The sequence below is a fragment of the Lethenteron reissneri genome, chromosome 14 (assembly GCF_015708825.2).
Source record: "Lethenteron reissneri isolate LAM-NWPU_2019-01 chromosome 14, ASM1570882v1, whole genome shotgun sequence".
Classification (NCBI taxonomy): domain Eukaryota; kingdom Metazoa; phylum Chordata; class Hyperoartia; order Petromyzontiformes; family Petromyzontidae; genus Lethenteron; species Lethenteron reissneri.
This window is the reverse complement of record NC_083792.1, coordinates 13,596,662-13,609,677: the sequence shown is the minus strand read 5'-3', so window position 1 is coordinate 13,609,677 and position 13,016 is coordinate 13,596,662. Positions and strand designations below refer to the sequence as shown.

The 13,016-nt window shown below is 43.8% G+C and overlaps 1 protein-coding gene across 4 annotated transcripts in view; it reads right to left on the bottom strand.

Annotated features, from left to right (window-relative positions):
• Positions 1-13,016, bottom strand: part of EIF2AK4 (eukaryotic translation initiation factor 2 alpha kinase 4) — a 45,330-nt gene that overhangs the window by 11,194 nt on the left and 21,120 nt on the right. For all 4 annotated transcript variants that reach the window (XM_061551626.1, XM_061551627.1, XM_061551625.1 and 1 more), the window contains 9 exons: positions 12,147-12,248; positions 11,133-11,183; positions 8,673-8,909; positions 7,942-8,017; positions 6,847-6,968; positions 5,722-5,771; positions 4,344-4,509; positions 2,956-3,072; positions 1,380-1,445 (listed from right to left, as the gene is read on the bottom strand). In XM_061551626.1, coding sequence (XP_061407610.1) covers positions 1,380-1,445; positions 2,956-3,072; positions 4,344-4,509; positions 5,722-5,771; positions 6,847-6,968; positions 7,942-8,017; positions 8,673-8,909; positions 11,133-11,183; positions 12,147-12,248 — 987 coding nt within the window. The remainder of the gene's footprint in view (positions 1-1,379; positions 1,446-2,955; positions 3,073-4,343; positions 4,510-5,721; positions 5,772-6,846; positions 6,969-7,941; positions 8,018-8,672; positions 8,910-11,132; positions 11,184-12,146; positions 12,249-13,016) is intronic.

The following is a 13,016-nucleotide window of genomic DNA, read 5'->3' as shown; positions in this document are numbered from 1 at the left end:
CTGTGCTCATTGGCTAGAGCTCGTGTTATCGCCAGGAGTTGACAGGCGGAGAGACAATGATTTCCCTTTTCGTCACAAAGACCAGTGCGTTTCTCAACTGCAGCCCTCGCAATGCCCCACACCGCAACTACAGCTTTCCGTGATTACCCACCATCCCACCATCAGGTGCTTGCAGTGGACTAATTTGCATATGAATATAAAGATTGGTGGGGGGGGGAATTACCAAGTATCTTGAACTACTTTTTCAGCACGGTAAGTAGCCAACCGTTCTAAATCGGAGGTACCAAGAATGGAGTTGAGAAACACTGCTATCTTTTTAAAAGGTGACCTGGGAGTAAATGCCGTTGTCGCAAAGGGTATTAGTGAGCACCTATTAAAGTTGCAAGGTATACGAGGGGATAGTTTTAGCCAGCACAATACTGTCTTCATTTTTTTATTCCCAGTGTTGAGCCTCACGTACTGGGCCAAACATGTGTTTCAGGTCAAGTCAACTTAGGAGAGACCCATTACAAGTGTAACTACCTATTTCCCATGATATGCATTGCTGGAAACCAAATAGGAGTTATGGAATCCTAAAGAATGGCTTTCCAACACGACACTTCTGTTTTCCCAGACATCACACATACAGACATATCAATACATCGCAAGTGTCGATACATGACCGCAAAGGATTGTAGTCACATGAACAAAAAATTAAGTGTACATTACAATTTTAAAAGCAGCATTGTACTGTGTGTACAAGTCCATATCCAGCCCTTTGCAAGAAATGGATGACAGCCTCCCACTACCGTATGGGTCGTAGGGTTATGGCCCATACTTTGCCACGTCAGTCAGTGTGGGTTGGTAAAGGTGAGGAGCATTGACGAAGGAGTATGGAAGTGTGGTACAAGAATACATTTTGTTGGACTGCCCTCTGCCATCCACCATGTAGGGCCATATGCTACGACACCTGGTACCCAGGAGGTCATCCATCTAAGCACAATCAAGGTCCAACGCTGCTTAACGCATGAGATCTGATGGGTGCATTCTGGATTATTTGGCTACAGAAATTAAACTGGATTTATAACCCCATTCTTAGTTACCGCTAAATCCTTAATTTCATTCTGCATCATAGATTCAGGATGCAGTGTACAGCTGTGCCGTTGAGTGGGGAAGCGTGGGAGAGGAGACACGAATAGGGCTACAGATTGATTTAGTCTTCATTAAAAACAACACAAGCACAAATTAAGTACAGTCTTGGCATTTCCGTTCAGGTTGCTGGAACATACAGCTGTGGTACCTAGCAGTCACATCACACGAATTATGGGAGAATTAAATGTCATAGGACAGCATCATTAAAATCCGCGTGCGTGAACTTGTAATGGCCGAGTGTGACTCACGGTGTCGGGATGCAGGCCCAGGCTACACAGACTTGCCATTATCTGCTGCTTTGTTCGTTTCTCATTCTGCAAACAAAAATAATCCAACCACAAGTCAAATTAAGGACTCACCTTTAGATCAACACTGCATACGTTTGTGTAAAAACGCATGAAAATTAACTCTGAAAAACATATTCTTATTATATATTCCATTTGTGCATATTAGTGTCATGCCACGGGACAAAGGACATGTAAAATGTTTGAACCCTCGCACAAAGCAATGCATAACACCATGGTAGAGAACGTATTATTCTGGTGGATATCAGAACTCCTGGTGTGAGAGCCTTTTAACGTCCACTCGGGGGTGCTACATCTTTAGCTTCTCATATTCGCATGTCCTGCAACTGAGATGTTCCTCGCATAAAAAAACTAAAAAAAATATTTTGCAATTTTCAGAACTAAACGTAAAACCGAAACTTATTAAGTTGTTTTGCGTTTAAAAAACCAAATGGGCTGACATATATGCACAAACATATATAAGACTCATGGAAGCGGCTTCTTTAAAACCACAAAAAAGTTCAAAGTCAAAGTGGAAACCAGTTACGATAAATATTTAGGCTTTTACACAAAGGACACCCAGAGATAACACACATTTGGCTTAAACCATTCTCCATTCCTTGTTTGTTCCGTGACTTTTGTTTGTCAAGCACACACCCTCGTTACAAATTGTTGACAGGAGCCGCAGTCTTTTTTTCAAAGAGAGATCTTATTTCGTTTCCTAAGATACATTTGTTTAAGCCAATATAAAGCAGTCCCTGTGCAGCCAATATCACATTTTCATTATCCAACCTTTCAGATTGTACTCCAAAACTATACTCCTTTTCAGATTGTACTCCATCACTATACTCCGACTCACTCCAGCATTGCGCTCTCTCTGTTGGAAAAGTCCAATTAAAGGGATGGTATTTCCATAAAACAACATACGACGGCTCCGTGGTAATTAAACGTATTTAACAACTGATATCAGGAGCAATAACAAGGATGCTGCACGTAGTATTATTCACTTTGACTTTATAAACATCTAAGTGAATTTAATAAGGCAATGATAGAAAGTTCTTACTATGTAAACATCTCCAAACCGTTTCATGAAACATCATTGCTGTGACAGGACTGGAGTACTTTGTACTGTGATTGTAGTCTCCTCTCATTTGAGGCCAAGGCACACACACTGCCTGTGCATTCATCTCAAAGATACAATCCATTTTAGGTTTGCTTTGCATCTTTCTGGACCAAACATGACCTCTACTTTGCCACAGTTTTAAACCAGGACTGATGATACATTGTGGGCAACAGAAGGCAGTACAGAAACATTCATTGTTGTATTGTCATATTCTCTCATTTCCTCCAAGCGGCACGAGCCAGCATGGAGAAACGTGGTGGGACAGCCCACAAGCCACATGGCGTAGGGAGGCCCTCATCCAGAAGTGAATTGACACAAATGGCTGTTACATGCACATTTATTCATCATAGACATGTGGTACAAGGTTATGCATACAAAACTAGGCCCTTTTATTTACGTATTTACGTATTGCCTTACCATGGTGTCACAGAGAATGCCGTAAACCTGGTGGTGCTTGTCTTCTGGAATGCCGCAGTGGATAAGGATGGCCTTTATGAGGGCTGTGTGGTTCAGATGCACGCAGTAGTTGCGATCCTGTAACCACACACCCAGCACACCCACGTAGTCATCAGCTGCGAGAGGCAATGCACACCATGCTTGTGTGGCGTATAATACTCTAGCCTGCTTTCATATCGGATTCGCACACTCACTGGCACAGTAGTTCGAGGACACAGCTGGTAATCAAAAGGTGTAAAGGTCGATTCCTGATTTGGGAACAATCAGAAACTTACCCCTATCAGAGGAATGTTGAATTTGCTTAGAGATTTAAACGGAAATTGAGCCCTATTCCATACTCACTTGAGCAGAAACTTTTTATTGGTTGTTTAAAAACCATCAACACTGCCATGATGCAGACCGACAATAAATGCAGGGCAATTTGATAAAAAACTGCAAAAAAAACTAATCCATCTAAAGTAATTTAAAACTGCCTTTAGTATTTTTTTTATAATACAGCAAATGTCAGGAATTAATACACGAATGAAATTACTCCCATGCCCGCGTGCTGCAATGTCATCTGTTACATTTTAATCCAAAATAAATTATTTAAACCGTTTAAAATAAATGAAATTTGCTCGGCGCTTCTTTTAAAAAAAAGACCATTTCGCTTTTTTTTTCTGCGGCTTACTTATTAAGAATGAACAAAAAAATTCTGTATTAATGTAACTTTTGTTTTAGGCTTGCTTTAAATACAAGCACAGTACATTCTGTACGATGAATAATTGCAAAAGAGCTCTCAGCGTGTAACACGCGACATTGGTGTGCACAGTAATGGATTAAGGCAGGGAGGGCTCCCAGGATCAGAGTACATTTAGGAGGTCCTTGTTGAAGGATCGTGACCAGCAGAGGGATGGAGGGCTGCTATGAATATAGAGTGGGGGCGCCTCTGTGTAGCCCACCAGTAGAAGGCCCCTTTTCAGAAATGAGCGAGACGCCACCTGGCACCTTCTGGGAACTGCACAATGTTTTATTGTAATACACGAATCTGGTTGCTGCTCCCATTAGTAGTGGGCAACTGCTATGGCTCCTTCCAATAAGATCACAGAGGTCACGTGACTACCCGGGGGGAGTGCGCTCTGAAGGCCAATCATTTTTCACGAAACCCAACTTTACAATGAACTCCGCTTTAATTGGCGAGACAGAAATCATCCGCAGGTCACACTTGCATCGCCATACTGAGTTAGCACAACTGCCCATGAAAAATGTATTGCAGGTGACAATTTCCGCCAACAATAGCCCTGAATTTGCCCTGGTGTATCGTGCTTCTCCAGAGGTGACCATGGCCACTTTTAAAGTTGTGCGCTTGCCTGCAGAGCCGGGAACTCCTGTATGATCTCGGACGTGGTGTAAATGATCTCGGCGTCCGGGAGGCAGCCACCGGCGGACGTGACGATGTCGAACGCGCACTCGACGAGCTCGCGTGGGTGCGCGCGGTGCAGCTTCCTGGGCCGGAACACACGCTCCACGCAGTACCTGCCGAGGTGGTGCGCAATCAGAGAATTGGGAGAAACATTATCGCTCCTCATACAAAATTACACGCATATATTTTTTTTTAACAAAGTTAATGGTGCAGCCCTTGTTAACTGCCTGCTCACGCTACTGTTGGCAGAAGGGCCTCAATGCTGGAGAGATATCTTGGGATAAAAGGGAGTGCCCCACATGCTATCTCACCACACGCAACCTGCCGATCGACTGTGATGTATCCATTTATACAGAGGTGGGGGGGTTGAAAAAACTTGCACCATTGTTTCAACTGCTGCGCCACGAGATGGAATCGAAGCAGCGACCTCCGGATTGCAAGTCGAGTGTGCAGACCATTACACCATGGTAGCTCCCAATGCCCAGGTAAGCCCACAGTTGAATGTGCATTTCACTGCTCAATTAAGCCTTTTGCAGTGCTCATCTCTGTTGGTGACAGTGGTATAAATGTTACATTACTCTAGCAGTGACCAGTCTCTACAAAGGACAAACAGTGTTAACTTTCCACTCATTGATATAAATTTTCTAGACTGACTAGGGTAGATGGTGGGCTGAGTCAATCACAATCAGGATTTGGATTGGCAACAGTCAGGTGGTGATCTGATTGTATATTCGACTTGCAAACAAAAGGTTGCGACACGAACAAAAAAATAATACGAATACGCTGCCAAGCTGAGCAGTGTTTCATTGGAGCGCTGTCTTTCCGACAGCTCTGTTCTTCACCTGAGGACGGCTGCTTGTGTTATAGCCGAAACGTCGTGAAAATTGAATGTTTTATTTTCATTATTTTATTATTTCCCTTCTATGTGACTTTACCAAAAGATCCAAGAATATAATTTGAATAATCGTTTACAGTCCTTTGTCAATTCGCAAGTGAAAGAAGGCCTCCCTGAACCATATCAGCCACGGAGGCTGTTTAACTATACTTCACCAAACCGGTTACTGCAGGCTGGTGAAGGGGAGGCTTCCGTACTAGTTCAGATATCATTCGTGGCTGATGCGAGACAATAAATCACACTCAGGTGGCCAGGTTCAGATTGCGCTGCTCACTATGCCACCACTCCGCCTTGATGTACTATTTGTATGTCTTCATGTCATGTCTGACTATGATCTTGGGAATGAAAATAACTCCACGATCATCGAAAATAAACACCGTATTGTTAGTTATGAAGAGGAGGAAAATGCATTGAATGGCCTGGAGCTGACCTTTTGAGGTTGGTGACATTGTTTCTTGCCACAAACCGTGCAAAGGGAACCTAAAAAAAATGAATACAAATTAAAAGTTGAAAAATGCTTTTCTCCAGAAAATTCCACAAAACCTTTTCAAAAGCTCAGAAGTGCATGCCTGTCTTGTAAAATTAAACTGCAGATGTAACACGTCCCTTTCTGCTGCAAATTAAGAGGACTCTCTCCCATTTCTGTGCTCAACTACATTGCCTCTACAGCCTCTCTCCCCTTAAGTGCTTCTCTGTGGAGCACTCACCAGCCCAGCTATAAATACTAAAACCCACTCGTGCCAGGTGCCAAGTAAATATTTAAGACCTCGATTAGACCTATTCATCTTTATGCCTATTAATCTTCAAGAATAAACTCTAAATCACATGTAGGATTACAACAAACACCTATCATCCTTGGACTGCCTTGTAAAAGAGACTTGTTGTTGTTTGTGGTTAATCAGGAAAGCCTTACGGATTCTCAAAACTTTTTCAGCACACACCTGCATTTGGATGTTTGGCCAATTCCCTTTAAGAGGTGTTTTGTATTTGGGAAGCAACTGAAGTACATGGGCAAACCCGTGCGTACACAAGGGAAATGAAAAGTTGCATACAGATCTATTCATGAGCCCCTTTGTTTGTACTGTTTGGGAATTACACAATTTTGCATTATCAATCAACCCATACGTCTAAAACGCGGGATTAAACGTGTGCGCTATCATGGCGGGCATATAAAAGCCGCCGTAATATTAAATTATCGTAATTCACATCGATGACCAAATGCATACCATCAATTCTAAACAGTTATATTCATTCATACTCTTTGTGTCAGTTCCAAAAAATAGTGATGTGAATTGAATTCCACCACGTGGCACATACCAAAGAGTATACCCAGCAATGACCAGGCATTTTTGTGTGTTTAGTTTGCGGTCCTTCCCCCGCACCTCTGATTTATCACACTTAGCTACGGACGATGCGAAACAAGTTCAACATACACACACATCTCCGGATATTACCGGGAGAACATTAAACGTTTCTGTATTGGTTTGTCGCTGTTGTTGTGGCTGGACAACGTCCTAAGCGCCGCACGCGCCCTCGCGGGATGGGGCACAGGTACCCGCAGGTCATGCGGAAGCAGCACGAGGAAGCCGCTGTGGTCCATGAATGTCGCTGCCTCGTTGTTCTCGTAAAGGTGCCGATTCTTGGGCATGAGCAGTGGCATGTGCAGCTTCACCGCACCTGCAGCCAGAAAGGAACAATTCAATTTTACCATCAAGTCACCGAGATGACAGCTGCCTGCCACAAACTTCTATAAAATCAAACTTGTGAATCATTCTTTAAGGCAACTGCAGGTAATTTTTCAACCTCAGGAAACATATGGTGCGTGTACATGCACTCTGCACCATAGATAGTGAACATACATGCACCATGCATTTGTCAGATATAAGAATGAAGTTCTGATTAATTTTCTGCAGTTAGTGGGAATGCCATTACCTACAAAATGGTTTCCCAAATCCTCAATGACCGTCACACGCTTCGTCTTTTTGAATTCACCAACATTTACCTCCGTTCACATCTAAATTAAGTCGTTACCTAGTGAGTGTGCCAATCATCAGACATATATTTGAATAGGAACGAATTATTAAACATATTTATAATTGTTTTACCAGGTAACGCCCACTGACCTCAATAGCTCTTTTTCAGAAGCGACCTGACCACAAATGATAGCTCAATGAAGTGGCTGATCATCACGTGGGCATTTGTAGAAGGCTGCACACCATGGTGCAGTGAGTTAATGTGTATTTGAACCATGCCAAATCGATGCGCTGACGTTCCAAATAGCAGGACCAGTAAGACCGGTTTATAAAAGTCTGTGAAACATTTTTGTTGCTGAAGGTAACCAACTGGAGGAGCATTTGCTTCATGCCACTATGCTATTGAAGTCAAGTGCAGTGGCGGGTGACTTTGTTCATTTCCGAAAGGTGAGCAAGTATTTGACGTTAAGTTTGTGTTTTGAAGATATACTTTCTGGAAAACAAAGCTGAATAAACATTCAACAATGCATTCGCATTCAATGCGATGTGAAACCATCCCCAACATATTACGCACACAGTAAACAGTGCCACTTTGTGCAGATTAACTCACTCGGCAAAGTTTACGTCTGCTTTTTTTACATTATATAATGGAAAAATCAAACGTACGGTGAACTTACCGTGCCTCTCAAAGACTTTGCAGACAGTTTGGTAAACGTAGCTTTGCACCATGCTGGAAGTGGCAGAAAAATTCCCCTGACAAAAATACAAGACGAAAATATTGTAATGATAGGGTGGACAAACCAATCCATCGTAATATTTCATAATTATAGAAACACTAAATGAAAGTGAAGCGAAATATTGTTCACTCAAATATGAAGCAATCACCACACCTGCAACTAAAATACAGTTTAATATTCAATTCTTGTTTTTCAGTAGCAGTCGGGGTAGTGATAGGGGTAGTGATATGGATGATAGGGGGGTTTGCTGGTTGTAGCTGTAGGGCAGAGGTAGAGAGTAGCAGTAGGAGAGGCCAGACCAGGGGTCGGCAAACAATATAACCAGAAACATTTTGTTTTGAATTCGGGAAAATATTTAAAGAGCCGCAATGCACGTGAATATGAGACAGGGGCCCTTAATAAACGTCACGAAGCAGTCCTAAACGAGCGGAATTTGGCTCCGGAGCCGCAGATTGGCTAGGGAGAAGAGAAGGGTTTGAAGGCAGGAACAGAATCAGGTTACGGCTCGTCATCGCTAGGAACCAAACTCAAGTCCGCCAGGTTCACATACCAATGCGTCAACCGCTGCACCGCCGATCCATCCAACAACAACACGTGCAGCGGCACACGTACGTATGTACGTTGAACTTCTTTCGCACCGTACGTAACCAACCAACCGCGCTAACCAGCACCTTGTGCACGTCGATGTCGTAGGTGAAGTCCGCCGGTAGCGCCACGCGCTGGGAGAAAAGCTCCCCGACGAGCGAGCGGTAGGCCTTGCCGTCAGGGTTCGCGAGCGTGTGCCGGAGCACCTCGTGCAGCTCCGACTCCTCGAGCTGTGGCGGGGGGAGCTGCTCGCTCTTGAGCAGCTCCTGCGCCGTGGGGCGCTGGCCCGCGTCGTGGTTCAGCAGCCAGCGGATGATGAACGCCTGCCGCCCCCCGCGGGAATGTCGTTATCGAACACGCGTCAACGGACAGTCTTGTTTTGTTAATCCGCTGCTGAATGAGGGCCTCCCCATGTGGGGATGGTATTTAACGTGACAAGATGCTGAGAGCATAGTGCAGTACAACAACGGAGTTTGCTGCGTTGAACTCTGCCGACAATGCAGCCCCGCAGCAATCCATTACACCCGCGTCAAGCACGGTGGTCGCACACCTGAGCACCATCCAGGTATCTTTCGTGACTGAGCTCAGATGCATTCCGGCTGATTTGGTCAAAGGAAAATCCCAGTAACATGTGTTAAATAAGGATTTTCTTTCATACTTCCCCCCCCCCCCCCCCATTTCTATTCCAATTGTGCTGTCGACATCATGCCATGAGGGTGAAGGAATTCCTATTCAGAACTCTTGCAGCTAGCAGTGTATCAGCCTGTGCCAGACGAACGGACGCAGAAGCTTATGTCGCTGACCTCGTCCCAAGTCATTTCAGTACGGGTACTGCGCACGCGTATGCGCGGGATCCACGGCCCGGGTGGATAGTGGGAGGCGTGATGCCAGCACGATGCATGAACTTGGATGCGGGTGACGTGATCACCACTGCGCACTTGCCCACCCACGTGCCAGCCAGCCAGATAAAACTTGGAAAAATATAGTCTGTTCCTATATTTTTGGGATTAATAAAACATCTATAAATGACCCCACCAAGACGCAATGTAAAGAGGGGTACATGCACGTCAGGATAATACAGAAGAGGAACGTTTGTTTAAGAATCTTATAAGGGCACCTTTTACAGCATTTTTTCTATCGTCAATATTATTTATTTTAAATACAGTGCAGCACTTTTTATTATGAGGCCCAAAAGTGCTCGAATAATCATTCAAACCTCTGCGATTTTTTCATTTATAAAGGAAAAAAAACCTGGTAAGATGGGCTAAAATTGTAATAAAACTGTTTAAATTATCTCAAATGCTACGTGCAAATGTTATACACTCCCTGAGTAATTTATCACCATGTACTCCATTTTAGTTTCAGGTGATTTCAAGTTCCCTCCCAATAAAGAAAGTTAAGTGCTATTACGCAAACTCCCATTGCACAATTGCCCAATCATCCCAATGCAGAACCAAAATCAGAGTGCCCTCGAGGAGGTTAAATAATTATATTATCGTTACTGAGGCTGTAAAAGGACGCTTCTGCACTAAATGCTCATGTGCATTTGGCTCCAACACCGACAAAAATAATCCATTCCGTGAAAAGTGCACGGGGGATCTTGAGTGTGCTAAAGGACGGCAAATAGAAATCTCACAAAGAGATTCTACGTTCTCGTTTTCCATCCAATGAGAATGGGACCAAAGTTTGTGTCAAAACCACAACCACACACAACCACACACACAGACACACACAACCACACACAGACACACACAACCACACACAACCACACACACAGACACACACACAGACACACACACAGACACCACAGACCACACAACCACACACACACCACACAACACACCAGACACACAAAACCACACACAACCACACACACAACACACACAGACCACACAAAGACACACACAGACCACAAAGACACACACAACCACACACACACACAACCACACACAGACACACACAACCACACACACAGACACACACACAACACACACCAGACACACACACACACACACACACACACACACACACAGACACACACAGACCACACACACACACACACACACACACACCACACACACACCCACCACCACACACACACAGACACACACAACCAACACATACACACACACCACATACACAGACACACACAGACACACAGCCACACACAGACACACACACCACACACAACACACAGACACACACAGACACACACAACAACACACACACACACAACAACACACACAGACACACACAACAACACACAACCACACACAACCACACACAACCACACACACAACCACACACAGACACACACACAGACACACACAGACACACACAACCACACACAGACACACACAATCACACACGACCGCACACGCTTAAGCCACTTGTGCCATACGTAACAAGATACATTTAATTTTCCAGGAAGCTGCATTGAGACACGCAACTGAGAACACGACACTTGCCACTGTGAGTGTTTAACTGGAGTCGCTGTGACATTCGCGTCACTTCTCATCTGTCCACAGAAGCACATGAGCACTCACCTGCTGCTTTAGTGTTTGCGGATGAAAATCTTCAGGGAACTGTATGGTCGGCTACATGAAAACAACAAAAAATGTACGCATTTTAAAATGTAACAAAAGGTAGTATTTGTCCTAGCTTACGTCAACCGATATATTGATTGCGTTGTACTGGGTGTCAATAATGTCCTCTCACCCCATGGGTTACCCATGTTTGTTAAAAGACTAACACAGAACGTGGCGTAGGATCATCTCTTGTCATGCCAATGATGGCGACACACCGACCCTATGGACAAGTAACGGCTAAAAGTGAATGCTCTTATTAGTGTGACACGTATGAACAAGCCATCATAATTTGTTGTAAAGAGATTTTACAATTATAAAAGTTTTATCCGTGACACATCGGGGGAAGGGGAGTAGAGACAACGATGTAATGTATTGAAAAATAAAAGGAAAGGATGCTGGGATGTAAATCCTCAAGGCGGACAAAGAGGGCATGGCTCCAGATGAGCACGAGGAAGAAAGGAGCATCAGTCACGGATGAGAGGAGGAGTGACTGGGCCAAGATGTCAGCGACGAGAGGGGAAGAGAGGGAGAGGAGGAGTAAGAAGTGAGCTGCACGGAGCAGCGGCTGTTTTCCAAGGGGGTAGGAAAATAGGTGGGAGGGGATTCAGTGTTGGGGTGGCCACACATTTTCTGGAGTTTTGAGCTGATTTAGATCTATAGATTTTATGCTCATTGAGATATATATGTGTAGAATAGTCCCTCGGTTAACGTTTTTTAATCCATTCCACGAAAACTACTGTTAACCAAAATAACTATTTAATCGAATATAGGAATTACATGAGTCTACAAGAGAGCTGTTTCCACTGTTAGTCCAAACCCTGGGGGGTCCCTATGGGAGGCGAAACGTTAACAGAAAGAAAAAAAACGCTAACCGATGTCACTGTTAACCGAGGGACTACTGTATTCGAGTATATCTTACTTATACATATGACGACGCTAATAGGACATTGTGGACAGCTTGAAATTCCTTACCAGGCGTAGCTTCTGCAGAACAGCCACCCTCTCTGATCCCGTCGTCATTGGATGGTAGGTCATCTCAAAGAAGATGATGCCCAGGCTGTACAGATCTACTTTCTGCAAATAAAGTTTCAAGGACTGTGTTAGCACGATGCATAAAGTGCGCAGTTCCTATGCTCTAAAGAACCACTGCCTACCTAAAGTGTCCACTTGCTATGTATGCTTGTGTTAGTTAAGGAGGAATTGTTTGTGATAATTTCAACTTTTAACACGCACAGTGTTCACTCACTCTTGAAGCAAGAATGACTCCGATGCATGGGGAACCACAGATCAGCAGGAATGGCAGCCGGACGCTGACCTTGTGCCAAATTCCCCCCAAGTTCTACAGTTGTCTATATATGAACATATTACCAGCCAAGTAATGAATGAATAAGTGCTTTTAGTCTTCTATTTCTGCATTTTTGCATAGCTAAAATTGAGAAAAATATAAGTCAGTTTAACACATTTTTCATGACTTTTCCCAATACAGTTATACATTCACTTAAATTTTGACTTAAAACTTTCGTGACTGCAACAATTTCAACCGAGAGGATGGTTATAAACTCAGCAATCATTGGAAAGATGTCATCAACCACTTTGGGTCATGACTTGATTTGTGTTTTCTTGTCAACCTCCACCGTCAGCAGTGTGGGTGTGTAGAGCGAGGTGCAATGATTGCCTGGCGGCCCTTTGATTGTAGACCTACTGCCGGTTTAGTTTTTTACATTTTAATTACTGAAAGAACCAATAATAAGTCTACATTATAGACTGCCAGTACGCTCACCGAGGTTAAGAACCAGGCTAGAGTCTACATTAGTGGTTTTTGATTTTTTTATTCACTTTATT